The sequence below is a fragment of the Trichoderma reesei genome (genome assembly GCF_000167675.1).
Source record: "Trichoderma reesei QM6a unplaced genomic scaffold TRIREscaffold_1, whole genome shotgun sequence".
Taxonomy (NCBI): domain Eukaryota; kingdom Fungi; phylum Ascomycota; class Sordariomycetes; order Hypocreales; family Hypocreaceae; genus Trichoderma; species Trichoderma reesei.
In genome coordinates, this window is record NW_006711148.1 from 2,324,351 (window position 1) to 2,349,669 (window position 25,319).

Here is a 25,319-nt window from a genome sequence, read left to right on the forward strand (position 1 = left end):
GATCGTCTAGCAGGCGAGGGCGTCCTCGGAAAAGCGATGTCATGAACGAAAACACACAGGACTTTGCCAATGAGTTTCAGTCACGTACAATTGAAAGAGCAGCTTCTCGAGCCCGATCCTCTAGCAGAGCAGCTTCTCGAGCCCGATCCTCTAGCAGAGCAGCTTCTCGAGCCCGATCCTCTAGCAGAGCAGCTTCTCGAGCCCGATCATCTAGCAGACGAGGGCGGCCCCGCAAGTACAGCTTCGCAGGCACAGAAACACAGGCGCTTACTGCAGGACCTCAGCTGTCTGCGGTTGAAGCATCCGAGGAAGTTGAAACTCCAGCTTCGAACAAGAGAGGGCGACCTCGGAGGATCAGCGTGACAGACGACGCACAATCTCAGCTGTTCACAGCTGAAGCTTCAGCGACCACAACTTCTGCTCCGGGCAAAAGAGGGCGGCCACGAAGAGCCAGTGTTGCATCGTCAACGACTACACCAGGCGAGCGTGGGCGTCCTTCAAAGAACACTGTGCCGCTATCGCCGGAAGAAATTGAGGCTTTGATCAGCGACAACCCGACGACTACAGCCGTCTCGACTTTTTCAATACCCTTGGGCCAGCCAATCCGAGCTTTCCTAGAGACTGATGAAGCTGAAGCTGAAGCTGAAGAAGATGCTGCCCCTCCATCCCCGCTCTCTGTTACGAAACGGGGCAGAGGCAGGCCGCCTAAGAATCCGGCGTTGTTGTCTATGAGTGCACCCAATTCGGCTCCAGAAGCGGCCTCCAAGGATATCTGGGAGTTCGAGTCTCCGATCTCCAAGAATGTCTCGCGAAGTCTGGCTGCGCTCATGAAAGCCCCTCGGCCCACTGAAGAAGCCACAGAGGGAACACCGGTGAAGAAACGGGGTAGGCGGAAGTCTGTGGTTGCGGACCAGCCTCTACCTGCTATAGACGGCCCTGCAAATTCCCCAGCGAAGAAACGCGGTAGACCACCGAAGGAGACTGCGGTTGTTCCTTTGGCAGAGGATGATGGGCCGTCCGTCGATGTGGAGGATCTTCAAGAAGAAGAAGAAGGGCCCGCGACCAAGAGGATACGCATTGACGACGACACTACAATGGAAGACGCGATCCACGAGGATGAAACTCAGGGGCAGACTCTGGAATATGGAGTGCCCAGTATGTCAGAGCAGACAGAGGCAACAACACCAAGTCACATTATTCATCGGCGGTCTGCTTCAAATTCCATCGAGCCACATCCGGTTGGTTTCCCGGAGACTTCAAAAGCTGCGCCTGCCCTTCCAGAGTCGCCATCTCGACCTGATGGACGCCCGCGCGTTACAATAGATAGCCCCACGAGCGCCGAGAGGCTCGACAAGGGGACGCAGACGAAAGCAGTCGAGAAATCACTTGCTGAACCGCCAAGGTCGATTTTCGAGCTGTTAGCTGGAACAAGAAGAACGAACAAGGTGCAAAAGACGTACGGTAAACGCTTTAAAAGATTATGAGCCGGGGTGTCTTGGCTGGATGTGTTTTATCAGATGGGTTTGGCTGGCATGGTCGCACGCGTGAAGTGCAAACGACAATGCGGGGGGGTATATTATGCGATAGCTGCGGCGCAAAAAGGGGTCTCTTTTCAGTCATAGGGCAAAAATGTATGGTCGACTTCAGTTCAGAGGTCAATGAATGGTGATGGGGTCTTTCTATATAGGTAGATGCGAGGTCAACAAGGGAAAATCATTATTCATCAAGTCTCATGAAGATTGCTGCTCAAATCTCCCTTCCATGCTTGGTCTAGGCTCGCGAAATCAGCTCACCAGCATTTGCCGCGGCTCCTCACCGGTGAAGCTTTATCCAACCCTGACCTGACGCTCCATCACTTGCGACAGATGATTTCACCGTGAACAGCTGAAAACCACGCGTCCTCCTCCTGACCCCATTTCGTCCACCCCTCAGACGCCTTTTCGAGCAACTCCTTGGTCCCCGTGCCATTATCCAGCGCCGTCTTCGCAAACAACGAGGCCACCGTCCGCTCCGCCCACAGGCCGCTCCACCAGGCCACCTCCTCGGCCGTGCTGTAGCACCAGGTGCTCGATCCACTGGTGACGGAGCCCGGCGCGAAGCCGGCCTTTTTGGCCCAGGCGTGGATCATGCGGCCGGCAAGGGGCTCGCCGCCGTTGGACCGCGCGTTGGCCGAGTAGAGGGCCAGCCAGTCGTCCATGCCGTCGACCTGGGGATACCAGATGAAGCCGCCAAAGTCGGACTCCCTGGCAGCGACGATGCCGCCCGTCTTGGCAACTCGGCGCATCTCGCGCAGGACGCCGACAGGGTCCTTGACGTGCTGCAGCACCTGATGGCAGCAGACGACGTCAAACGTCTCGTCGGCGAACTGCAGCGCGTTGGCGTCGCCCTCGACAAAGTCGACGTTGGTGACGCCCTTTTCCTGGGCCAGCTGGCGGGCCTGGACGAGCACCTCGCCGGCGTTCTCGAGCCCCGTGACGTGGCCCTGCGGCACGTGCTTCGCGGCCAGGTCGACGGTGATTGTGCCCGGGCCGCAGCCGATGTCGAGGATCTTCATGGAGGCAGTGAGATGCGGGAGCAGGTAGGCGGCCGAGTTGGCGGCGGTGCGCCATGTGTGGGAGCGGAGAACGGAGGCGTGGTGGCCGTGCGTGTAAGTGGCGCCCTCGGTCTTTGCCATGGTGGCGATGTTTTTGGTCGCGATGGGTGTTTCTGATTGCTGGAGGTTGGCAGAAAGGGGGGTTGTGTGAGATGTGAGACGGCGGCGAGAGGGAGGTATTGAGGGAATGAGATGGTTTGGAGGATGGTGAGAAAGGGTGAAGGAGGGTAGCTTGAGAGTAGATGGGCGGATAGTGCTGACTAGGTAGGTAGGTAGATCTTGGTTAAAGATATACTTTTGGGAGCGAGTTTGGAGAATGGGCTTGCGGATCTTGCCAGTGGCTCTGGAGACGGGAGCTCAGCAGCGATCTGAGGGGAGGCCGATATCGGAGATATAGCAGCATGCTTCACAGTCGCATCTGCTGCAGCATCTTCATTGTTGGTTTCTCGCAAAAAGTTGAATTTTGATAACATGTCAATGGAGCCCTCGGGTATTTTCCGTTGTGATGGACCGGGTTTTACTGCTGGATGCGGGGTGGTTGGGTAGGCATGCTAATGCGCAGGTGAGTTGAGGGGAAGAGTTGCGTGTGATGGCTAGCTGGCATCAAAAGACAAATACAAACAGAAATATTGGGAGAAACTAATAACAAAAGAAGAAGGATGGGGTTCGAGACGAAGGAACGAAAGCGGTTTGATTGACACCAATAGAGAGAGATCGGAGAACTTCCGAGATGTAAGCCCGCATTAGGTGCCCCCCCTCAGGATGCCAACCAACAGCATCACCAACATCACCACATCCAGTACACACATGTGCCGGCAACTCGAAGCCGTCACGGTAGCTACTCGTACAGATCCTTGTCAATGTCACCCTCCTTGGTGGCATGCGGAGTCGTCACCTTGATTCCACTCTCCAACCTCTCCAGTGTCATTGCATAGCCCTTGTGGTCGCACCAGCTCTTGACCATGCGCACCGCGTTCTTGATCTCTCGTCCGTTGAGCTGCCACAGCGAGAGCTGGCCGATCTCGGCATCTGAAAGAGCCGTCGTTGTTTTATTTACATCTCTCTTTGGATCAATCTCTGCACCCACAATGGAAAGCTCGTCTCGCTCATGTGGCGAGACCTCGAATTCCTTCTGCTCCGGCAGTCGCTGCAAGAACTTGCGCCAAACAGTCTCCCTAGCCCCCCTATTCAGCGACTGGAACAGCAAGTGCAAGCTGACCCTGCTACGGAACGCAGCGTCAATGGTATGATACAGATTGGTCGTGAGAAAGATGATGCCGCGGAAATACTCGAGCTCCCGTAGGAAGATGCTAACCAGCTCGTTCCGGTGAATGTCATTGGGATTGCGCTCGGCCATGAAGACATCGGCCTCGTCAAGTAAAATGACGGCGTTCCACTCCGTCGCCATCTCGAACACGCGCTTGATGTTCGCGCCGAGGGATGCCGCGTTGATGCCGAGATCTTCGGCCTGCAGGTAGAAGAGCGGGCGGTGGGTGCGATCAGCGACGGCCTCTGCGGTAAGGGTCTTGCCGGTCCCCGGAGGGCCGGAGAGCAGGATGATGAGGCCTTGGCCTTTGCCGACGATGACGTCTTCCATGGGGGCAGGAGGGCCATTGGAGGCTGAGAGGGCGGAGGAGGAGGATGAGGAGGATGTGGGTGAGGCTGTTTGGCGATGGGAGTTGTGGTTCTGGACAAAGGAGAGGACGAGGTCTTTCTGCTGGTCATCGTAGACGAGGTGAGAGAAGGCCGTGTCGTTCCAGGCCATGGGATCGACATCTTCGACGTAAAAGTCCACTTGATGATGGCTTGTTAGTGCTTTGCTCTGACTGAGAACGAGAGGCGAACTTACTCCATATCTTATTCTTCAAAGCATATTCACCCATCATTCCTGAAATGAAGCATAGGTCATCTTCTCGCGACTCCATATGCCTCTTGTTCTTTAAGAGGTCACCGTCTTCTAGTCGCGACGCACCAGTCCGCTTAGCAGCAGACGTCCCGTTCAACGGATCCGAGCCGGAGTCAGAGCTTGAGTCAGAATCCGAGTCAAACAGCCTAAAGTTCCAGTCATCATCGTCGTCTTTCTTGTCATTTTCTCGCTTTCCCTTGGCCAGATGGTACTTGTTGTACCCGACAGCATCGAGAAGGATTCGACCCTGCACATTATGCTTCTCATAACAATCCTTGCCGGTATCATGGAGAGCAATGCCATTGTACAAGCAATATTGAAGGCCTTGAAGGTCGAGAACTTTGCGGCCGCGACCTGTCAGACGTCGCTTGACGTCCTCCGGGCTGGAGTGAAATTCGAGCGGATAATGGCCCAGTTCAACAATTGGCCTATTGCCCTCAAACTCGAGTATTGGGAGTATGACCTCTTGCCAAACAAACTTCTCGCCAGTGAACTTGAGCACCTTGGCCTTGACTTGCAGAGAGTTGCCGGAGTTCTTGTTTACGTAGACGGTGCCCTCGACCTTGGCTAAGAACTCTGCGTTGATGCCGAAGCTGTACACCGTCGAGCCTCGCGGAAACAAGGTCCAAGCTGTCCTGAAGTCGACCAGACGGCTCGTCTGGATGTTGCGTCGCTTGATGGTCATTTCACGGAACAAATCGTCCAGGACCTGGACCAGAAGCTTCAGATAGGCCTTTAGCGGGTCAGGCGATGCCGTCTTCTTGTACAAGTCCTTGATGTCATCCTGGCAGAACCACAGGCTGCGAAAAGGCTCCTCAAAGGTTGCCATCTCGTTGATATCCAAGTGACAGTTCTCCTTCTTGACGATAGGCGCCAGCGCAGCGACGAGAGTCGGATTCTGCACCTCGATCTTGTGGTACTTGAGCGGAATCCGCCCCGAGATGCAGGGCTTCCGGGGATCTCTGACTTTATACACCTTGATGGCGACGCGATCTTGGGCACGAGCTGCCGACTTGGACATTTGCTTGGGCGGATAATCGACCCATTCGTGCGTCGTGTAGGCGTCGGACGTGTTCTTATCGTAGAGGGTTTTGATCGTAGGGCTGGAGCCGAAGCTGGTGTCTTTGTCGCATTTGGGCTCGTCTCCCTCCGCGAGGGCAACCTCTTTACCATCTCCGGAGACATGTCTGGTTGAGGCGGTCTCTTTGACGGGGAAGGTTTTGCAGCGCCATTTCCAGACAAAGTTGGAAATGTCTTCGCGGTCAATGTCTCTGATATCGCTGAGGCGCATAGTGACTGTATCAGGGTGAACGATCTCTTTAAACTGCTGTAGAGGGAAAAGTGCATTTGGCAGACAAGAAAGCACAAGAGTGAAGTATGTGCTATATAATGATTCTCACCCGTTGTGTGACTCGATGATGATGTAGCTGCTTCTTGAACGGCGCTGCCTTGGAAGATGCCTTGTTGCTGCCTGCGAGGCGCCTCATCCAACCAGATTGCCCGGATTGCCTCTCGCCGGTGACTCAACCAAAGGCTGAAGATGCACCTCCATGCAAAGTCCGTTGCAATAAGATTTGCTTTTCTGATAATCTATTCTCGCATCTGGGGTAGGACTTTATCGCAAATCGCACATGCAGGGCTTGACTGCCCCTTGCAGTTACACAAGGAATCGTGGCTGTGCCAATGCCAATATACAAGTCAGAACCGTAGCATCGCCATATCACTCACCAACCAAAGTCGCCGAATTTGGTGCAGATTAAGCCTATCACTGGTATCTGACATATGCGAACTGCTCTGTACTATTGGGAGAAGGGAATGGTCAACTTCAAGGTCTCGGTATGATCCAAGATGTTTCGGGAATCCTAGCATGGAGCTCTGGGTAAATGCTGCATACTACCTTATCCCAGCGACGAAACAACATTGACCTCAAACATCACCTCATGGCCAAGGTGTCTGGAAGGGAAGCATCGCCTTTTTTTTTTTCTTGCACGTGTTTATCGCAGAATATGTGTGTCGTCGTCGTCGTCGTCGATGAGCCGTGGAATTCGGAATTCCATTGTCAGGGCTTGTCTGCAGCATCCTCGCAACCTGAAATGGCGGGACGGAATTAGCATCGAGCATCTGGATCCAAAGTCTGCCAGCGGGAGAAAGGGGGAAAGTAGAAGATCAGCGCCGCTCCAGAGAGACTCGGGGGAGAATATCGAGATTATTCTCAGACAGCGCTTCCCATAAGGAGATGCAAGAGGGAGGTCAAACCGTCGACATATCACCGTACGAGATGAGAAGCAGAGCTGGGCGAGTCGCTCGAACCGACACCTCCTGTTCAGCACCGCGTTCTGGAGCATTTCAAGACTGAGAAACAGGTTTTCTATTCGCTACCAGCTGGCAGCCTGAGGCTTCCAGTCACAGCACGTGGTGAGCCTAAAATGAGGTATGGCCTGGCGACAGAAGGACTGCCAGCTGCCTTTCGTATCGGTTGATATGTACTTTTCACCATTGACAGCTGGCAGATTCAGGTTTCCTGTCACCAACACGTGATGAGATTCAGAAATGAAGAAGCAGACTTTTGCCAGCTGCTCAACTTCTCTTCTTTTCTTCTTGCATCTTCATGACGCGACGTCTCCCCTTCATCTCTGCAACCATCTACGACCATCCTAGGCACCATCCCGATGCAAAACAACGCGGACCTGACGTCAATGGTTCTGGTCGACCAGAACATATCATGGCAAATAGAAAGGGACATGGCGGAATTCAGAGCTCTGATGAGTAACGTAAACAGTATACGTTTGGAGTTTCACGAGACTTTGGTGGCCGCCAGGGCGATCCGCAACAAGTTCCGAAGAGTTATCAACAGCATCAGAGAGATGGAGACGGACCTCCTTCGGAAAGAGAACCTGCTTCTGAGAAGAGCCGAATGGGTCCAAACAATGAACATTACCATCAAACAGACAGAACCCAAAACCACCGAGCAGATAATGGAGTTGATGTTCGTTACCTACCTCATGGACCATGTAGAATGGGAATGGGCTGCAATTCAAAAGAGCAGAGGCTTCTACAAGGGCTTCAGCCGTCATTTGGAAAGCCTCTTCCAGCAGACCCAATGGGCAAAGATGAACTTGAGCCCACAGGATGACGTGGTTGACGCTGCGCAGGATCGCCAATCGATCGATGGGGATGCTCAGATAAGCGATGGCATGACGGAAGACATGGAGGATGACTCGGAGGATGACTCGGAGAATGACTCGGATGATGAATCGGAAGAAGACACTGAAGAAGAAACGGACGAGGGAATGGAGTAATCTTCGAGATGGCTGCTTGATGCTTTCACCCTGGCATGAGCAGGACCCATATGAAAAGTCGAGGGGCAAAGCATCGAGTCAACAATAATTGAAGTCATTTGGAACCATTGAAGGACTATAGGGATTTGAGACGAGACATTGATGAAGCATCACAAACTGTACCAAACAATGCAGTAAGCTCATCGATGCACAACAATAGCTACAATCTCAATCCCCAGCGCCACCGGCCGTGAAAGAGCGATCCCACCTGCAGGCTGTTACCTATGCATGCTAAGATTTCTGCGGAGCCAATATGTGCGATGTCATGGTAGTCGAAAGCAAATCGCTTCAGGACGCGGGCTACACAGTCCTGAGTTGTATTCTCGATAGTGTCAGGCGTCGACGCTGCAGACATTCGCCGGTTAGTATGGTGATGCCGATACTCGCGGGTAGACTGCTCATGGGAGCTGCTGCTGAAGGAACATCCTCGCCAACAGAACGCATGAAGGTTCACTCGCCTCTTATCCTCTTATCCCGGCGACAGATGAAACGTCGCTCACCGGAAGTTTGAACAAAAAAGATTGCCAGCAGGGAAACAAGCTTCTTGTGTTTTCGAAAGGGACGGTTGATGGTGCGATTCGATCGCTGCCTCTGTTGATCTGTGCGATGAGCAGATATGCTAGAAGGAAGGCCAAACGATTCCCTCCCAAGTCGAGGGGCGTCCGACCGAAGGTGAATGCAGGCCTCATCTTGCCACGCAATTTCAACATCGCTTGGCTTGACAGTTGTCGCCAACTGTTACCGCATTCACTTGACATATGAGTATGAACAACGGCCTCATTCTCGAACTTATCATTTGGCACACAATTTAGCTTTTAAGGCATGTCGGTCAAGATTTGCGACTCGATGTTACATATCTATCACTCGAAAAGAAGAAGAAGAAGAAAAACACATGTTACACCGCTCCTTGTTGCTTTTCCTCGAGTTCGTGCAAGAGCTCGACAAAGTCCTCATCACCTGCTGCTGCCAATGTCCGAAAATGTGGTATATTATCCTGAATCCATTGATCCTCCTCTCCCGTCTACCCGACATACAAGTCGTTTGTCAGTGAGCTTACGGGAATCTCTTCTTCGCATGTTTGACTCACTTTTGGGCGTCCAATGCCTGCCTCTAATGCCGTCGTCAGGGCTCCCATCACCCACACGGTGCGCAATCCCTCGTCGCCTTCCCGCCCTACGATCCTCTCCCAGTGGGCTACAATGCGCTTGCAGTGGTCCAAATAAACTTCATTCGTGCGATTACTACCGGCTCGTGTACGGATGATGACGCGGCTGTAGCTTCGTCGGACGCCTCCACGGAAGACGACCTGATCGCTCACATCTGTATAGCGGACGTTAATGAAGAAGCGTGGGGTGTTGAACCGCTGCGAGTGCTCGTTCGTAAATGCAATGGCGAGTTGCTCCTGTTGCTCAAGGGTAAGAGGAGTCACATATTCAACGTCGTAGAGAGGCATTATGGAGGCAAATCTGAGTCTCATTCAAAGAACAGCGAGATGTGTATTATGGTCTACCGTGTAGGTTATGGCATGCATCGGTCGTGCTTATACCTTTGATATGCTGCGATGCGGCCGAGGTTGAAGAACTTGTGCACTTGCCTCGGTTCAGATGATTACTTGCTTAGTACGCTCACCAATTGTTAAGCAACTCCTCTCATCAAGATTCGTTGAACAGGTGATTATTCAGCGGGTTATGATCAGATTTGACGTTGCAGCCGGTAGTCCAGGTTAAGCGGCTTGAACTTTCGTGTAGGAGGAGATTGTACCTATCAAAAGGAGACGATATATCTTCGGCTACCACAGGATGTAGTTCTAGCTTTGTAACTCGGACTCGAAACAGGAAACACGATGATATCAAGAATGACCCTCGCTTGCTAGGTTCAGCCTATTATTAGCGAAGATTGGTGTTCTTCGTGTTGTCCTCCTCACGCTAGCAGTCCTCGACATTGGCGGGGGGTTGAAGCTGAAAAGCACGTCGACTGTGGTCCAATCAGAGATGCTGTCAGCACGCCCTACAATTGACCAGGCTTACTAACGTAACGGGTGAGGCAGTCATACGGTACTTGACTCCATAGAGTGCTTGAGTCCTGATATAACCACGATGCGACCTCACCGCGCCCTAACAGAGATTCACGACCACGGAAGTTGCCGAACTCATATTCCATTACCCAATTCGACCTTTGTCTTCAGCCCTAGAAATGGCATATTTGGCTACGATGGACCCTGATGACTTTATCGACTTCTCCGACTGCATCGACAGCGTAACTGTTCCAAAAGAGTCATGTGAATCTTGCATTCAGCAGCACATTCACTGCCAGGTGACGCCAGAGAGTAATACATCCTCGGGAACCTGCACGTCTTGCATGAGAGTCGGAAGAGTCTGTTCCTTGGCAGCTACACGGGAGGGAGCTATTGAGACTCAAACACGGGCATCCTCCCAAGATCATCAGAACATGCTGCAGCAGCTTGCAGGACACACATACAGCAGATCAGACTCCAGCTTCACAATCAACGAATCACAGGGTGAAGATGCCACAGATGTTGTGGAAAGAAAATCCAAAGCAGGCGCCAGATTCTCCCGAGACACACTCCGGGTTCTCAGAAACTGGCTAACATCCAACCACCGCCATCCCTACCCCAGCAACGAAGACAAGGAGACTCTCGCGCGTCAGACGGGCTTGAACAAGACACAAATCGGCAACTGGATTGCAAATGCCCGTCGCAGAGGAAAAGTCCGGGCGCCTCGCTCTACATCATCCAGTCCGGGTCGACTTCCGATCGGTATCGACATTCCACCGAGAGTCGCCCCCCTCACGAGAGAGATGAGCCCGATGGAGCGATGGCGAAATTCCCCGCCAGACCAAGAGCCGGCCTCGATATCTGCCATTGCTACAGCAGTTTCATCTTCAGACTTTTCAGGCGGAGCGAACTACAGGAACACGAGCATCGACGATGGCTTAGCGGGCTCTATAGATCGTCTTTCATCCGCTGGCAGCTCGAGAACATCGCATTCCAGCAATGGATCGCTTAGCACGGTCAACTCTCACAACTCTCGCGAATCTCTGGTATCTCTACCCTCACTGAAGAGTGGCGGCAGACGTCGCCGGCGCCGACAGACTTCCAAGGCCGTCAATATCTCGTCCATGCTTCCCACTATACATACATATCAGTGCACCTTCTGCACTGAAACCTTCAAGACGAAGCACGACTGGCAGAGACACGAGAAGTCGCTACACTTGTCTCTTGAACGGTGGATATGCTCGCCGGACGGGCCAATCCAGTTCTGCGCCGAATGGAATTGCCTAGCATGCGTCTTCTGCGGACTGAAGAACCCAACTCCGGAGCATGCCGAGCAGCACAATGACTTTGTGTGTGCCGAAAAGTCGGAGCAAGAAAAGACATTCTACCGAAAGGATCATCTACGCCAGCATTTGAACATTGTTCATGATGCCAAGTTCCAAAAATGGCCCATGAATGATTGGAAAGTCGCGACACCACCGGTGCGATCTAGGTGTGGTTTCTGCGGGTTGCTACTCGCTTCCTGGGATGCGCGCGTCGGGCATCTTGCTCAGCACTTCAAGAATGGCAAGTCCATGGCGGACTGGAGAGGCGACTGGGGATTCCAGGAAGAAATACTGAGAATAGTTGAGAACGGAATGCCGCCATGTGAGTTCTCAGTCCTTTGAGACAGACGACGGCGAAGTACTAACGCTTCCTATAGATCTCATCCATCACGAGCGAAATACACTTGACCCGTTCGAAGCTTCCAGAGGCGAAATCAGATGTGGCAAGGACTTGGAAGACTATGTCAAGCTTTGGCTTGTTGACTATGTCAATGACCGTACTGTGTCCGGCATGTCGATCACAGACGGTCAACTGCTCCTTGAGGCTCAGAGAATCGTCCAGAAGGTTGACACAGAAGACACCTCGCCTACGGGACCTGCTGTATCATGGTTTCGCGATCTTATCATGCTCCATGGTCTTTCTCGTGACGCAACAAACGAGGGACCCTATACGACTCCGAAGACTGCGGCCTGGACAGCCCAAATTGAGAAATTGCACGCGTCCAAGTGTGCGAATTCCGATTTGGGCACTCTTGGATGCGAAAAGGAGAAGATGCTGCTGCAATATGTCAAGTCCAGGCGGACATTCGGCCAAACGCCCACAGATGCTGAGTTGCAGTTTCAGGCATGCAGGATCCTGGAGGATGTCGAGCCCAAGTCAAACTTCAAATGCCAAGAGGCCGTGCAATGGTTCAAGTTCTTGATCAACTCTTCGACCCACTGGCTCTCCGACTTCAAGCGCCGGGCAGGAAACCTGGCTGCAGCTGGTCAGTTCGAAACCTCGACAGCTGGTGCTGTCGTTTCCCTTCAAGCATTACACTGGGGTGTCTCCAACGAGAGCATCAATCACACCTCACCAATGACTGCGAAGGACTCTCTGCCTTCATCCTCGATAGAAACGCCAAAGTCCACCAACTCCCAGAGTCAGCCGTTACGCTATTTTCTCAGCGATGCAAACTGTTACGGGCGGCTAGAAAAGGAACTCACTCGATTCGTCACCAGCTGTCTCAGTCCAAACAACCCGCTTCAACATGTATGCTTCCTCTTTCCAATGCTCCCAAACACTCTCATGATATGTTGTCATGACTTTGGCTAACTCATGTCAGATCCCTACAGATGAAGAACTCCAATATCAGGCCCGCTGGATAATCTATGATGATGACGATCCTTGGAATCAAACCGCTGCCGACAATGCCGAGTGGCTGGCTCGATTCAAACGCGACACCGGTCTTGTCACCTCTGACGGAGTCAACGGCCTGGCAGCAACTGGTCCTCCTCGCCCATGGAGGATAAAAGACGGCGGAACAGGGTTCATGCCGCCGTTCGTGAAGCCCAAGGCCGGCGCCACGATAGAGGTTACAGAAGATTCACCCGTATACATTGACTATCGGTTGTACAATGTGGGCAAAGATACAGCGGAGCGGTATATTCGTGCCCTTTGTGACGGGGAGTATCAACCTCCTCCCTCAGTATTCTGCTCGCGCGAGCTTGAATACGGGTTGAATGCTTACATCGAAGAATGCATCACGAAGCTATATGTGCCTTCAGACGACGACTTGCGGTCCAAGGCACGTGAAATATTAGGCGTGGAAAGCACTGCTGCTGACGACCCAAGGCTGCTTGAGGCGTTCAAAGCAATGCATGTGCTTTGGCATACGCAAATCAACGACATGACGGACTTCATGCCAGAGGGGCATGTGGATGCTGATAATATGGGCTCTATGGGCTCTATGGGTGCGAATGGCTGGGAAGTTGATGTTGAGCAGATGAGTGCTTTCGATCTACTTTCGAGTCCACGTTAAAGCGAGGTGTTACCGTCTGTTATTCCAGAAATATGCCGTACAAATACATGCTAAAAGTACATTACTCAAATATGATGTCCGAAAGGTCGTTACGTGTAAGGTATATGATGCTATTAAGGCGTAGATTCGAATACATCTCCAGCTTTAGGAGGGGCCAGGTAATCCTTGGGTAGCTTGTCAGGAGGCGGTGCCTGGCTGGAGGTTAGCAAGAAAACTATTGACTCTTGAACAATAGCTCTCACCTGTTGAAGCTCTGCCCATTTGCGTATGTCATCGTAGTTTTTGCAAACGTGCTTCGTGCTGAAGACCGGGAACGCTGTCGGCTCCTTGGTGTCAACCCATACCTGTCCTAGCACACCTGTGTCTACGTTGCACATTAAGACTTGACGAAGTGTATCTAGGCAGTGTGCTGCAACGGCTTGTTAGACAGCTGTTTTTAAATGTTGAACCTGCTGTTGTTGTCGGGATATGCTTACTGATGTGTAGCCGTAGGATAAACTCTTCGTTGACGAATGCGTGCTCCCCTAGTTCTTTGTAGTAGTCGTAGTTGAAATAGAGAGCTTTGCGAACCAAATTCTAGCAAACCTTTAGTCAAACTTCCAACCTGCTCCGTGAGGAGACGGACGACTTACCAAACAGTGCAAATGGTGCATTCCCTCGACATTCACAATGAAGCCTCCGCCGTACTTCTCCGCTCGCTGCACAAAGGATGGGTCCAGGCCACTTGCTATACCATCCTTGTAGGATATGACACCAGCTCGGTCTTCGAGTCGTCAGATATGGCGATTTTGGCTGAATTTCAGAAATACTCACAGCCAGACCCCAGATCCTCCCATGCTTTGTCAACTTCCGCTGACCCGACATTCCGATATATGTTTTCCTTTAAGAAGGAGCCGTTGAACTCTTGATATGTGTATTTGATGGGTACATCTCTGACCAGAGGAGCTGGATGGCGAACACTGTCAATACGGCTTCATCAAGCACTTGTAAGCTACTTACACCATCGATTCGTATGTTTTGCACATAGAATATCAACATTCGCTTGTCGGTCATGGGCACGAAGTCCAGCCCAAAATGAAATCACGCAAGTTGTCAGCAGAACCAAGAGAAAGCTGCAAGGCTTGACCAGCAGCCTTAAGGCATGGGGCTTCTCTGTTGGCTTTTCTTTGCTTGTATGTTGAGGCAAGCTTCCTTCTTCATCATCAGAGTCGTCTGAGATGCTGGAAAGTAGCCGGCGTAGATGATGCTCTCTGGCCATTGTGTTGCACGAATTGCTCGAGTCAAATGATGAGATGCTGTCAAGGAGTAAGCGGATTTCTTTGATGACGGCGAAGCTCGTATTTCTCACCTTGTGTTATGTCAAGCTCGTGAGACCGGAAAAAACTTATTGCTGCTCATCGAGATATGACGTCGACTCTATCACAAGCTCTGATTCTCACTAGTACTCAGCCACTTTACATGGCTCGAGCGTTCAGCTTCTAACACCATTGATTCAGACCCGGCCGGGATCGTGGGGCTGAAACTTTCTTTCATGGGCTTCATGCAAGTGAAGCTGAACAAAGGATATCCCTAGACATGATATATTGAGAAGCCATCATGACAGTATCTCGGGCGATATGAAGGCGCTCTAGCGTGACGCGATCACGACTATGAATTAGTTACCAGTACCTAGTTCGCTCACATTCCAATGGATAGCTCCAGTAGCTAAACACCATGACGGAAAACATCGTCACTCCCAGTCGGAGCGGGCTGTAGCCGGCAAATCAGACAGAATACTTGTGATGGGTGCGACACCAATTGCTTGCGAGCCTTCTTTACCTTGCCATTGTCCAAGGTAAACTTCAGTTGAGGCTGTCTGCCATGTGGAAGGCGTGACATGATGGAATGGTGGCGCCTTGTGCCCTAACTACATGATATCGGCCTAGTGAAGGAAAGCATCCAATGCCATCGTCAAGTTGGTACTCAAGGTTTCGCATCTCGTGCTTCAACTCGAGCTGAAATCACGTCACATATGACAGAATCTGGTCTTCCGAAGGGGATGAATAGCTTTTCCAGGATCTACATTGTAATATTCCGAGAATTGAGTGCAGGCTGATGATGTACGAATCTATGTGCGGGTCAAATGTGGTGAGATGTCTTGTCTATAAAGGCGAGCCACTCCCGCCCCTCATGCCGAGATTGTTTCAGACCAGAACAAACCTGATACAAGAGCATCAGGTTTGTCTCGCTCAGTATCCCCATCCACAATCAACCCAACAATAATAGCTACAGAGTCGCCATCATGAAGCTCCTTTGGGCCACTCTTCTTGTCGCAGCCTCATCGGCCTTCGCCAGCCCCGTAGCGGAAGCAAATCCCGGCGAGCCGGGCTATGGAGACTATGGAAAATACGGCGAATACGGCCGGTACGCGGACTACGGAAAGTACAAACCGCCAAAGGGAGGATACGGAGACTACAAGAAGTATCCGGAGCCGAAGGGGGGCTACGGCGATTATGGAAAGTATCCCCGGGAAGAGTAAGATGGCAGACGTGGGGCCATATCAACAAGACGGCCAATCGACAAAAGGAGGCCGTTATCAATGGAAGGGCAGTTTTGGGACTTGCTACTTGACTGAGGAGTTATCGTTCTTTCCAATGGCTTATCCTCATAATCGAGACCAGAGCAATCCAACAATCACACTCGTTTTACCAATTTCGAAAGCTTTCTCGAGCCCATGTATATCTGATTGCAACAGCAAAGCTGTGGGCTTTGGCACCTTTGAACGATCTATAATCTTAGCTCATTTTTCAGATAAAGAAGCCTGCAAACAAGAATACTGCCTCGGGGAATAATCTCATCATCTGTTCAGATTGAGCGCAAATATATCGCTACTAGTAATTGACACTGACTGGCTGTATTCTAGCTATCTGTTTTCATAAAAAGCTAATCACATATCGAATCGCAGCAACTGTGTTCTCCACTGAGGACATGGAAGTACCAGCAGAGAGAATCTGAGCAAGGACCCATGGCTGCGCTTTGGGCATAAAAGAGCCATGAACTTTGTCTAAGTTATCGGCATGACTCCGCCCGTGCCGACAGCTCGCGCGCAGGCTTTGCATCTGGTAATTATGGGCTCGTCGGAGAAGCAAGAGCCTTTGACTTGAGACTTTCCTTGAGCATGTGGACGGCCACTTGATGATCTTCTCATTGTATGATTCCAGAATTGGTGGCGTCGTGGCAAATGCAAGAGCGGTGCAGTGGTGTGCTCTATATACATACACACAGATGCTGATGGAGGTGGTGGTATGGGTGCCTGAACAGATGACTTGGGAAAAGGGGGGTGAGACCTTCAGTTGGCCCGTCCATAATCATCAGCTCGCCACTTTGCGGTAACACTAGGATTCCACTTGCCGCGCGATTTAGACCATTATCCCCATCATCTCAGTCCTCAGATTGGGATGCTTAGGTTTTCTGAAGCAAGAAGTATCCAGCATCATCTTGTCTAGATACGCCATCGCGAGGGAGACGCCTGAAATGAGGGTGCTAATCCGGTAAGCATCACGGTGTAAACGCGACAGAGGCAGCCCAGATACTCCTGGTAGCCACGGTCAAGGCGGCATACAACTCTTGTACGGATCACTCTCCACACCTCGGCGCACATGGACAGAGATGCGGTGCGACGTCCCGGTGTGGCCGCCAAGAGGCCGCTTGGAATGTGGTTGGGCTGACAGTGGCGGTCCGCAAACATTGATTCCTCTCCTCTCTTCTCTCCCCGTCTCCCCCCTTTCTCAGCGATCTGTCTTCCTTGGAAACTACTCATCATCACGGAATATCTCTATGCATCTCTGTGAAGGTCGTTTGAAGTATTTACGTAACGAGCAGGACTAACTTCTCCTTCTCCTTCTTCTCTCTGTCTCTCCCCGCGTGCACGAAGTATACAGACCGGACAAAGTCCCATATGCTCCGTAACTCAGCCGTGGGGAAGTAGCCGTGCTTGTGGTGCTTCCGGCGTGAGCATCCACAGCAGCAAGGAAAGCAGCTTCACCACTCGTTCCGTATTATCTTGCATTTACAAAGGTTCCCGGCCTAGAGGATCCCGGCAGTCAGCCAAGAGATCCAAAGGTTCCATAGGTGGCGCTGGATAAGGGCATCAAGCATGGGAGCCGGCCGCCTTCCTAAATTAAGCTTAGTTGACGTTATCCTTATTTGCTCCATGGATCCTGGTCAAGCAAAAGGTAAACCAGTACCTTGTTTTACACACTGTGCCACATGAGGATGCGGCATAGATTTGGCCGCCCTCGGCGATAGCGAGTTGCAGTCTGGGACTTTGTCGTTTCTTCGCGATACATCCTCCGATAACGAACTGCACAAAGGATCTCAACAACAAATAATACATGACTCTACGACACTACTAGGTATGTAACTGTCTGCTGTTGGACGCCATTCACATGCTGGCGTCAGCCCTTACCCGGCTGTCGGGGTCTTCCTGTACGGGCTACACCAGTTAATTGCACGGCTGTCACGTCTAAAAAGGTCCGAAGAGACGCGATGAAACCACACAAATCGAAGCTTACTGTACTGCAGCCTGGAGAAACTGCTTCCGGATTGCCAGGGTCGTCGCAGCCTTCAATGTAGGTAAGTTCGAGTATGCCCACGGGTTGTTCTTCTCACAGCCACCCTAAGGGTTCTTCGCCGTGCTGCAGTTGCTACGCGTAGTCTCAACTGGCATGCGATCGACAATACTAAAATCAGCAAAGCCTGAGGTCCGTTGGGTGAAAACTTCATTCGTACTCGTACTCAGACCGCAAATTCTGGTATGGTTTGATGGGTTGGTTCATAGTGATCATCCATATCATGGGAAGCGCCGCCTGCTCCGAGAAGCAACAAGTAGCCAACAGCATCGGCACTATCGTGCATCATGCCCCAACTCTCTCCTAGCCGTAGCGGACCTCCCTCAACCAGACAGTGCCCAAGATCCTTTGACGCACTATCAGCGAGTCTATGTACACTGACCAACATGCAGCCCCGGCGACTTCCCAGATGGGCCAACTTCAGTCGAGACGGCGTTGTTTTGCAGTTAATTGCCGCCGCTTGATATGCGCTTAATGGAAGGCGTTCCGCTGGAACTTCCCTGGCGCCACGTTGTTGGATCTCATGATTGTGGTATTTTTCCGTGCCTCATCAGTTCTCGAGGAACTTCTGTACACCGAATGCCATGTGAGGCCCCCGCTCAGCCCCAGCTGCAGCACTCCGTACCCCATATACCAGGCAAATTATCGACCCCGATTGCTTGCAATCAAAATCGCTTGGCGGCGTCTTGATATGCCCGCTAGCAAGGAAAAGGCAGGATGCTCGTTATTGGTTGCTCAATATCGTCGTCGACGGGGGAATGTCCCGCTTTCGTCCAATATCCTGTGGCGACAAGGGCTATCAAAAAGTTCCTCATCCGCGATGTGCCAACAACCGTGGCAGTAGACAAAGGTGCCTTCCAAAAGAGGCGATAACTGGATCGCCCCCCATGCATGCTTGAGTCTATCAAACGGCCAGCTGGAGCTTCTGTTCTGTTCTGGAGTTCGTGATGGTGGGTGCTTGGGTGTACCTTGCCCGTTGCGTGGCCGGTGCTCTCTTGTGTGACATTGCATTTAAATATCATCGTGCCTGTCGCCAGTCTTTACCGACTTGGAGATTCTTGTCAGCTATTCCTCTGCAAGCGTTCAACTGCCGCCGGTGAGGAACACTCGGTCAGTGCCAACACAACACCATGGCTGCGCCTATTACAGAGCCCGAGTATGTGGGCGACGGCGGTATCAAGGAGAAGCGAGTCTCCGTCGAGGTCAACCTCAAGCCCGATGAGGAGGAAGAGGAAGATGAGGCCATCACCGATCTCTTCGTCAGCTTCCCTCCCATCAAGGGTATCGAGGCCGAGCCAAATCCCCTGACCGTCCGCGCGGTGCTGACGGGCATCGTCTTGGGATCTCTGGTCAACGCCTCAAACGTATACCTTGGTAAGGAGCCATCCTGTCTAATTAACAACCTCCATCTTTTCCTCGCTGCGAAAAGTGGAGTGTTAAGTTGTGATATGGCGGTTCATCTAACTCTTATTCCATAGGTCTCAAAACGGGCTTCACCTTTCCTGCCACCATGTTTGGTGCCATCTTCGGTTATGGTATAATTTTCCTACTTTAAGATTCATCGGTAGCTATGCTAACGCAGCCGGATGCAGGCTTCATCCTGTTCCTGACCAAAATCTTGCCCGGCATCCCCGGTATTGGCACGCGCTTCGGCCCCCAGGAGAACTCGATCGTTCAAGCTTCTGCTACTGGTGCCGGTGGCATGGCTGGTCTTTTTGTTGCCGGTCTACCTGCCATGTACCGCCTTAACTTGCTCTCGGATAACCCCAAGGACGACTTCGGCCGCATCCTCACCATTACCCTCGTGTGCGCTTTCTTCGGCCTCTTCGCCGCCGTACCACTACGGAAATTCTTCATCATCAACGTTGCTCGTGAATTGAACCTAGTCTTCCCAAGCCCAACAGCTACAGCAGTGACCAGTACGTGTCTCCCTCGTCTCTCCAGTTGTGGTGGTGGTTGTGCTAACAATGCAATAGTTCGATCGATGCACGCCTTGGGCTCGGGCGCTGGCGATGCTATCCGCAAGGTCAAGGCCCTGGGCTTTGCCTTCTTCGGTGCTTTCACTCACATCGTCGTTTCCCAATATGCCGACGGGATTCTTCATAACTGGCATATCTTTACTTGGTTCTACATCTGGAGCGGCTACAAGAACTGGGCCCTGAACATTGAGAACTGGGGCTGGTACATCCAACTTACACCCGCCTTCTTCGGCTCTGGTATCCTGGTCGGCCTCAACGCCGCCGTCTCTTGGTGGCTCGGCACTGTTGCCGCCTGGGGGCTTATCGGACCTCTTCTTGTCCACTACGGCGAGTGCGTGGGCAAGCCTGCTGGCGAGGGCAAGTGGGCAGGCCTGACCAACTTCAACAGCATGAGTGGCATTGGCACTGAGGGATGGGTTCCTTCTCCCCGATACTGGATGCTGTGGCCCGGTGTCATGGTGCTCATCGTCTACAGTCTGGTCGAGTTCCTCATCCACATCCGCGTCATTCTCGACGGCTTCAAGTACGCGCTGCGTAACATGGCTGGCTCATTTAATGGCTCCCTGCAGAAGCGCGGCAAGAACAACTCTTTCCTGGAGAAGCAGGCGGCCAAAGCCAACGACGAGTCATCTCTCATCGAAGACTTTGCTCCTCCGGAGGACCAGGTCCCGATCTGGGTCTGGGTGACCGGAACCATTGTCTTCGTCGTCGTCGCCTGCCTTGTCTGCGAGCTGCAGTTTCACATGAACGCCGGCCTGGCCATTCTCGCTTGCATCCTGGGCCTTGTCTTCGCTTTCCTTAGTATCTATGGAGGTGCCGTCACTGATACCACCCCCCTTACTGCCTCTTCCAAGGCCTCTCAGCTGGTCTACGGTGGCATCACCAAGGGCCACTACTCTATCCACGATGCCCAGCGGATCAACCTCATCGCTGGTAACATCGCCTCCGGCACTGCCGATGTTGCCACCAACTTGGTCAGCGATTTCCGTGTCGGCTTCCTTCTGCGCACCCCTCCCAAGCTGCAGTTCTACGCACAAGCCGCTGGCGCCCTGGTCTCCGTGTTCCTCGCTCCCGGTATCTTTGTCCTCTTCATGTCCGCTTATCCCTGCATTCGCGACCAGACCATTGAGTCGTGCCCCTTCTCTGCCCCTTCGGTCGTTGCCTGGCAGGCTGTTGCTGAGGCCGTGACCCTCCCCAAGCTCCCCATCCCCCTGTCCTCGGGCATCTTCGCCATCGCCTGCGGCGTTTTCTGCGCTTTCCAGGCCGTGTTCAAGAACTTCTACTTGGTGGGCCCTCGCGAGAAGTACCGTGACTGGCTCCCCAACTGGATGTCTATTGGTGTTGCTTGGGTTCTCGGAGTTGACAGCGGATATGCCAAGTATGTGTTTTCCCCCTCCCACCGGTCTTCACTTTCAGCCTTGTGCTAACTTGTTCACAGTGCTATTCTGTTCGGCAGTATCACCGCCTGGTGGTGGAAGAAGTACTTCCCCAAGGGCTTCGAGTCGTATGCATTTTCAGTGGCTGCCGGTCTGGTTGCCGGCGAGGGTCTGGCCGGTGTTGTTAATGCTGCTTTGACCTTGGGAGGCGTTGACGGAACCAAGAAGGGCAGCTTGATTGCTCTGCCTGGCGAGGACTGGTAAACAATACAAGCGCATAATGATATATAAACCATGAAGTAGATACCCATTTAATGACGAAGCACAGACTGCTTGTTCTGCGTACAATCACCAATTTATCTCTCTTGCCGTGTTATGGTCTTGGTAATAGCCATCTCGTGTTCTGGCTAAGCAACCATTCCAGAGGATTTGGCAAAAGAAGTAAAATTGAACGTTCTCTTACAAATGGTGAAAGATCTAATAAAAGTCCAGTAGCTTACTAGATTTGCTAAGCGGAACGAAGTCATACTGCGGAATTCTGAGCTTCCTGGCGATCAGAACCTCGGCCTCGTGATAGATCTACTTGTCTCCCTTGTGAGCTACTGCCCTCACACATCCCACATCACCATCCTACACACCGATTCTCCGCCCATCAACAAGCAGTTCAGTCCCCTTGGGGCCCATCCTCGCCCTCACGACCAAGGCCTTGCCCGCATCTTCCCCCGGATCTTGCTTGATCAAGAGCTGATTATGCGTAATCATCAAGATCCAGCCGGCCATCCTCTTCGACATCAGACCACACCACCGCACCACGGCGGCTTGGCCCGCCTCGTCCAAACTGTCAAACACTTCGTCGACGAGCAGATAATGTGTGCGATGCGCGCTCCTTGCCAGCGACAGCTGCAGCAATGCGAAGAAGAGCGCCAAGTCAACGCGTTTTCTCTCGCCGCCGGAACGCTTGCCATAGGAGAGCGATGAGTTGACTGAAAGTGTTCGATCGAGGAGGGGAGACCCCGAGGAAGAAGGTGTCTCCAGTATGGAACCGTCAGTCTCAGAGTCGAACAGTGAACGCAGCATCCCTGTTGCCATAGCGTGCGCATGACGTGTGTCGTCGTAGAGGACCATAAGGACCTGCGCAAGCAAAGCATTGAGCTCCGGTAGGGACTTGACGAGGATGTGCTCGCGGAAGTTGACCGTTTCGGGTGCTGTGGATTTCTTCGACGAGGGTCGACGAGTGCGCCTCGCCAGATTTGATGACCAGAAGGCGAAGAGCTCGCGGTGCGCAGCGAGCTGTTGAAGCTTGATGTCTAGGGCGTTGTGCTCTGAGAGTATAGAGTCTAAAGATGCCTGCTCCTTTCCTATGATCTCCGAATACGTGGCTACATCTCTCTTCTTCAATGCAATCTCCTGCTTCAGGGCTTCACAAGACTTTTGAGCCTGGGTAATTTGGTCGAGCTGGTCGTTCATCATCTTGCCATGTCGGACTTCTAGTGCAGATATTGTGTCTAGAAGTCTGTTCACCTCGTGCTTCAGCTTACGCAGCCGCAATGTACCGCTCTTGATGTCTTCGCGTAGACGGCTGATAGATGTCTTCTTTTGCCAGTCTTGTGTGCTGGCTTTGTGATGGCCATCCTGTGATACCCCAAATATGTAGAGAAAGGCCTTGAGGGTTATCCACCGAAACCAGATAATCATCGTCTTTGAGGCGTGTAGCATTTTGTCCAAGCCCAAGGGAGCCGCCGCCATGTTTCCAGCACAATCACGCATGTGCCGCTGTAGCTGATGAAGCCATGCCGTCGGCTGAGCGTGTTTCTGTCGTTGTATCTGGGCATACCGTATGTGATCACAGGACTTGTCTAGTCGTCGCAGTTCCTCTTGCTCATTTTGGATGTGTTTCTTCAAGGCCGAGATGTCATCGTCGAGACTCTCGCTGAACATGGATGGCCCTTGTCCATCAGTCCCTGATTCAAGGCCCTTGAGTCCTTGGACGGCCACCGCCAAGGATGTGGCAAGCTTTGCCGCCTTGCCTTCGAGCCCCTTTCGCGTCTGCTTCAGATCATCCAGCCGCCGCTCCGATGATTTCATTTCCACGAGAAGCCCTTCCATCTTGCGCCCCAATATGTTCGCCTCGTTGTCGATGTCTTTGAGTAACGCCTTTGGCACCTTGGCGCAATGATCCAACATTGACAGCCCGAGTGAAGTCTCAATTAGGTCTCTCCTCTGCGGCGGCTTCGAGCTGAGAAAGCTCGCTGCGCTCTCATGACACAATACCACCGTCCTGATATACGTATCGTAGTCAATGCCGAGGAGCTCGTCGATAGCTCCTTGAGTCGAGCGAGAGTCCGGGAGCTCCAGCTTAGGTTGCGGCTCGCCATGTAACGAAACGATGACGCGATTGCCGTGGCTCTTGTGCTTGCGATACCGCGTAATAGAGTATCCGTTGGCAAACTCCAGCACAACGGAGCAATTATTCCCAACAACGTCGTTGACCACATCGTTGACAGCCAAGCCGCTGCGGATGCACTGACCAAATTGACACCAAACCATGGCCTCGACAAGCGTGCTCTTACCTGAGCCATTGTCGCCGACTAACAAGATTAATCCGCGTGAAAGGTCTTCTTTGAAGTCGATGGTGATGGTGCCCTGGACACCAAGAAAATTGGTAATCGTGAGCCGACGCGGCTCGGCAATGAAGACGTGGCTGGACGACTCAACCAGCCCTGTGGCGGCTCTGGCACCAGAAGCTTGAGATAAACCGTTCAGGAAGTCTCGATGGTCAAGAACTTGAGCATCATCGTTCTGGTCTGCTAATTGTCGAGAGACTTGGATCATTCGCTGACCGACCCGCACCAGCTCGTCTCGTCGCAGGCGAAGAGACGCGTCCAACTGCGACGAGTCAACAAACTCGCGCGTTTCGGCAGCGATATCCAGTTTTGTATGGGGAGAGTCAGTGACTGGGTCAGAGCTTGTCCCGCCTCTACTCGTATCTAACTCTGAGCCATCCTTAATGAGCACCTCTGGAACCTGTATGGCAGCATCACTCGCTGGCGCCGATGCTCCGAGGCGCTCATTATGAGTGACAAACCCCGTAGGATTCCATTGCCTCACGCTGCGTGCGCCTAACGAGACAAGCCTGTCACGCGCTGTGGCATACCGCCGAAGCGTTAATTCGCCCGTGAGCATGACATGCTTGTCCGCGACGGCAGCCTCGTCAGCCCGGCCGTCAAGGACCTGCTGGAGATCGGTTGTTGTGTAGCCAACGGCATGAGGATTGACGAGCAGCTTGTGTTCAAGTGTCTGCGGATTCAGCAGGACGATTCCTCGTCGCTCGTCATGGAGATCGGCCCAATTGTGCTGCAACGGCGAGCCCAAGTACGTCACGCTGCCTTGAAGGTCGGACTGGCTGAGTCCAGAGTGCTTCTGGAGAATGGTCTGGTGGCTGTGGAAGTGCCCTGTGAACGTACGTGCTAACGTTGCAAAGCGATGCGGACCTGTCAAGCCGCGATATGTGACAGAATTTGCAGCCCCAAGGTTGCCGCTGTCAGGACGGATGATGTGGCGCTGCGTGATGGCCTTGTTGATTGCAAGATGGGCGAAGGCGACCGTCTCTCGCGCCTCGTTAGGATCAAGTGCATCCACGGCATCTGTGAGCTCGTCTTGCTCCTCGCGAAATGGCAGCAGCAAGACTCGACGGCCGTCCCATTCATGGGTGGCGATGCGACTATGTAGGGATACATATGGCGACAAGTGCCTAATATTCAGTGCGTCAAGGGCCGTGGTCTGGTACTCGCGGCGATAGGCCAGATCATGATTGCCAAGCAGGACATGGACTCGCGGCACAGCCTTGCTGAGGAGGTCGATGAAGCGGAAGCACGTCGACAGAACGTGCGTGGGCTGCATTGTGCGGCTCGTCAGCAGGTCGCCGCACACAACCGCCCGCCCGACGCGGTTCCGCTCCGCTTCGGCGACAATCCATTGCGCCGTCTTCCATACCCGATCCAGGTCTCGATGCTTGAAGTGGAGGTCGCTGAAGAGCAGCCATTGTGCCGTGCTCGTTGGGGGCCTGAGCATGGTTCATGGTGATGAAGAATGCAGACGCCCTGTACCCTTGCCACTGGTGAATCATTGGTGATTTTGAGAGGTACCTTGGTAGTTAC

The 25,319-nt window shown here is 52.7% G+C and overlaps 9 protein-coding genes across 9 annotated transcripts; 4 read left to right on the forward strand and 5 right to left on the reverse strand.

The window, feature by feature from the left end:
- Positions 1-1,852: 1,852 nt before the first annotated feature.
- Positions 1,853-2,798, reverse strand: TRIREDRAFT_119823 (uncharacterized protein; the record flags this gene model as incomplete). Its single annotated transcript, XM_006961725.1, has 1 exon — positions 1,853-2,798. Exon 1 carries the CDS (start codon positions 2,672-2,674, stop codon positions 1,853-1,855), a length of 822 nt encoding a protein of 273 aa, XP_006961787.1. The 5' UTR covers positions 2,675-2,798.
- Positions 2,799-3,383: 585 nt separating this feature from the next.
- Positions 3,384-5,328, reverse strand: TRIREDRAFT_74187 (uncharacterized protein; the record flags this gene model as incomplete). The annotated part of the gene is made up of 3 exons (XM_006961726.1): positions 3,384-3,590; positions 3,681-4,387; positions 4,566-5,328. The coding sequence occupies 3 exons, from the start codon at positions 5,326-5,328 to the stop codon at positions 3,432-3,434; spliced, it is 1,629 nt and encodes a 542-aa protein (XP_006961788.1). The 3' UTR covers positions 3,384-3,431.
- Positions 5,329-6,925: 1,597 nt separating this feature from the next.
- On the forward strand, positions 6,926-7,798 carry TRIREDRAFT_119825 (uncharacterized protein; the record flags this gene model as incomplete). Its single annotated transcript, XM_006961272.1, has 2 exons — positions 6,926-6,930; positions 7,279-7,798. The coding sequence occupies 2 exons, from the start codon at positions 6,926-6,928 to the stop codon at positions 7,796-7,798; spliced, it is 525 nt and encodes a 174-aa protein (XP_006961334.1).
- A 934-nt stretch (positions 7,799-8,732) lies between these two features.
- On the reverse strand, positions 8,733-9,290 carry TRIREDRAFT_103006 (uncharacterized protein; the record flags this gene model as incomplete). Its single annotated transcript, XM_006961727.1, has 2 exons — positions 8,733-8,858; positions 8,925-9,290. 2 exons carry the CDS (start codon positions 9,288-9,290, stop codon positions 8,733-8,735), a joined length of 492 nt encoding a protein of 163 aa, XP_006961789.1.
- Positions 9,291-10,030: 740 nt separating this feature from the next.
- TRIREDRAFT_119826 (uncharacterized protein) lies at positions 10,031-13,197 on the forward strand (the record flags this gene model as incomplete). The annotated part of the gene is made up of 3 exons (XM_006961273.1): positions 10,031-11,498; positions 11,554-12,428; positions 12,502-13,197. The coding sequence occupies 3 exons, from the start codon at positions 10,031-10,033 to the stop codon at positions 13,195-13,197; spliced, it is 3,039 nt and encodes a 1,012-aa protein (XP_006961335.1).
- A 113-nt stretch (positions 13,198-13,310) lies between these two features.
- Positions 13,311-14,455, reverse strand: TRIREDRAFT_53824 (uncharacterized protein; the record flags this gene model as incomplete). Its single annotated transcript, XM_006961728.1, has 6 exons — positions 13,311-13,388; positions 13,440-13,606; positions 13,674-13,773; positions 13,830-13,960; positions 14,011-14,142; positions 14,197-14,455. The coding sequence occupies 6 exons, from the start codon at positions 14,453-14,455 to the stop codon at positions 13,311-13,313; spliced, it is 867 nt and encodes a 288-aa protein (XP_006961790.1).
- A 1,023-nt stretch (positions 14,456-15,478) lies between these two features.
- Positions 15,479-16,115, forward strand: TRIREDRAFT_103009 (uncharacterized protein; the record flags this gene model as incomplete). Its single annotated transcript, XM_006961274.1, has 2 exons — positions 15,479-15,711; positions 16,100-16,115. 2 exons carry the CDS (start codon positions 15,479-15,481, stop codon positions 16,113-16,115), a joined length of 249 nt encoding a protein of 82 aa, XP_006961336.1.
- A 2,703-nt stretch (positions 16,116-18,818) lies between these two features.
- On the forward strand, positions 18,819-21,508 carry TRIREDRAFT_44278 (uncharacterized protein). Its single transcript, XM_006961026.1, has 5 exons — positions 18,819-19,181; positions 19,286-19,342; positions 19,400-19,726; positions 19,784-21,164; positions 21,225-21,508. Exons 1-5 carry the CDS (start codon positions 18,938-18,940, stop codon positions 21,424-21,426), a joined length of 2,211 nt encoding a protein of 736 aa, XP_006961088.1. The 5' UTR covers positions 18,819-18,937; the 3' UTR covers positions 21,427-21,508.
- A 284-nt stretch (positions 21,509-21,792) lies between these two features.
- TRIREDRAFT_54372 (uncharacterized protein) lies at positions 21,793-25,233 on the reverse strand (the record flags this gene model as incomplete). The annotated part of the gene is made up of 1 exon (XM_006961729.1): positions 21,793-25,233. The coding sequence occupies one exon, from the start codon at positions 25,231-25,233 to the stop codon at positions 21,793-21,795; it is 3,441 nt and encodes a 1,146-aa protein (XP_006961791.1).
- Positions 25,234-25,319: the final 86 nt, after the last annotated feature.

Excerpts from the sequence above, each read along its gene's own strand:
- TRIREDRAFT_44278 (XM_006961026.1), top strand. The coding sequence starts at position 18,938 with ATGGCTGCGCCTATTACAGAGCCCGAGTATGTGGGCGACGGCGGTATC. Across the intron at positions 19,182-19,285 it reads CGCCTCAAACGTATACCTTG|GTCTCAAAACGGGCTTCACC; the intron begins GTAAGGAGCCAT and ends CTTATTCCATAG. Across the intron at positions 21,165-21,224 it reads GTTGACAGCGGATATGCCAA|TGCTATTCTGTTCGGCAGTA; the intron begins GTATGTGTTTTC and ends ACTTGTTCACAG.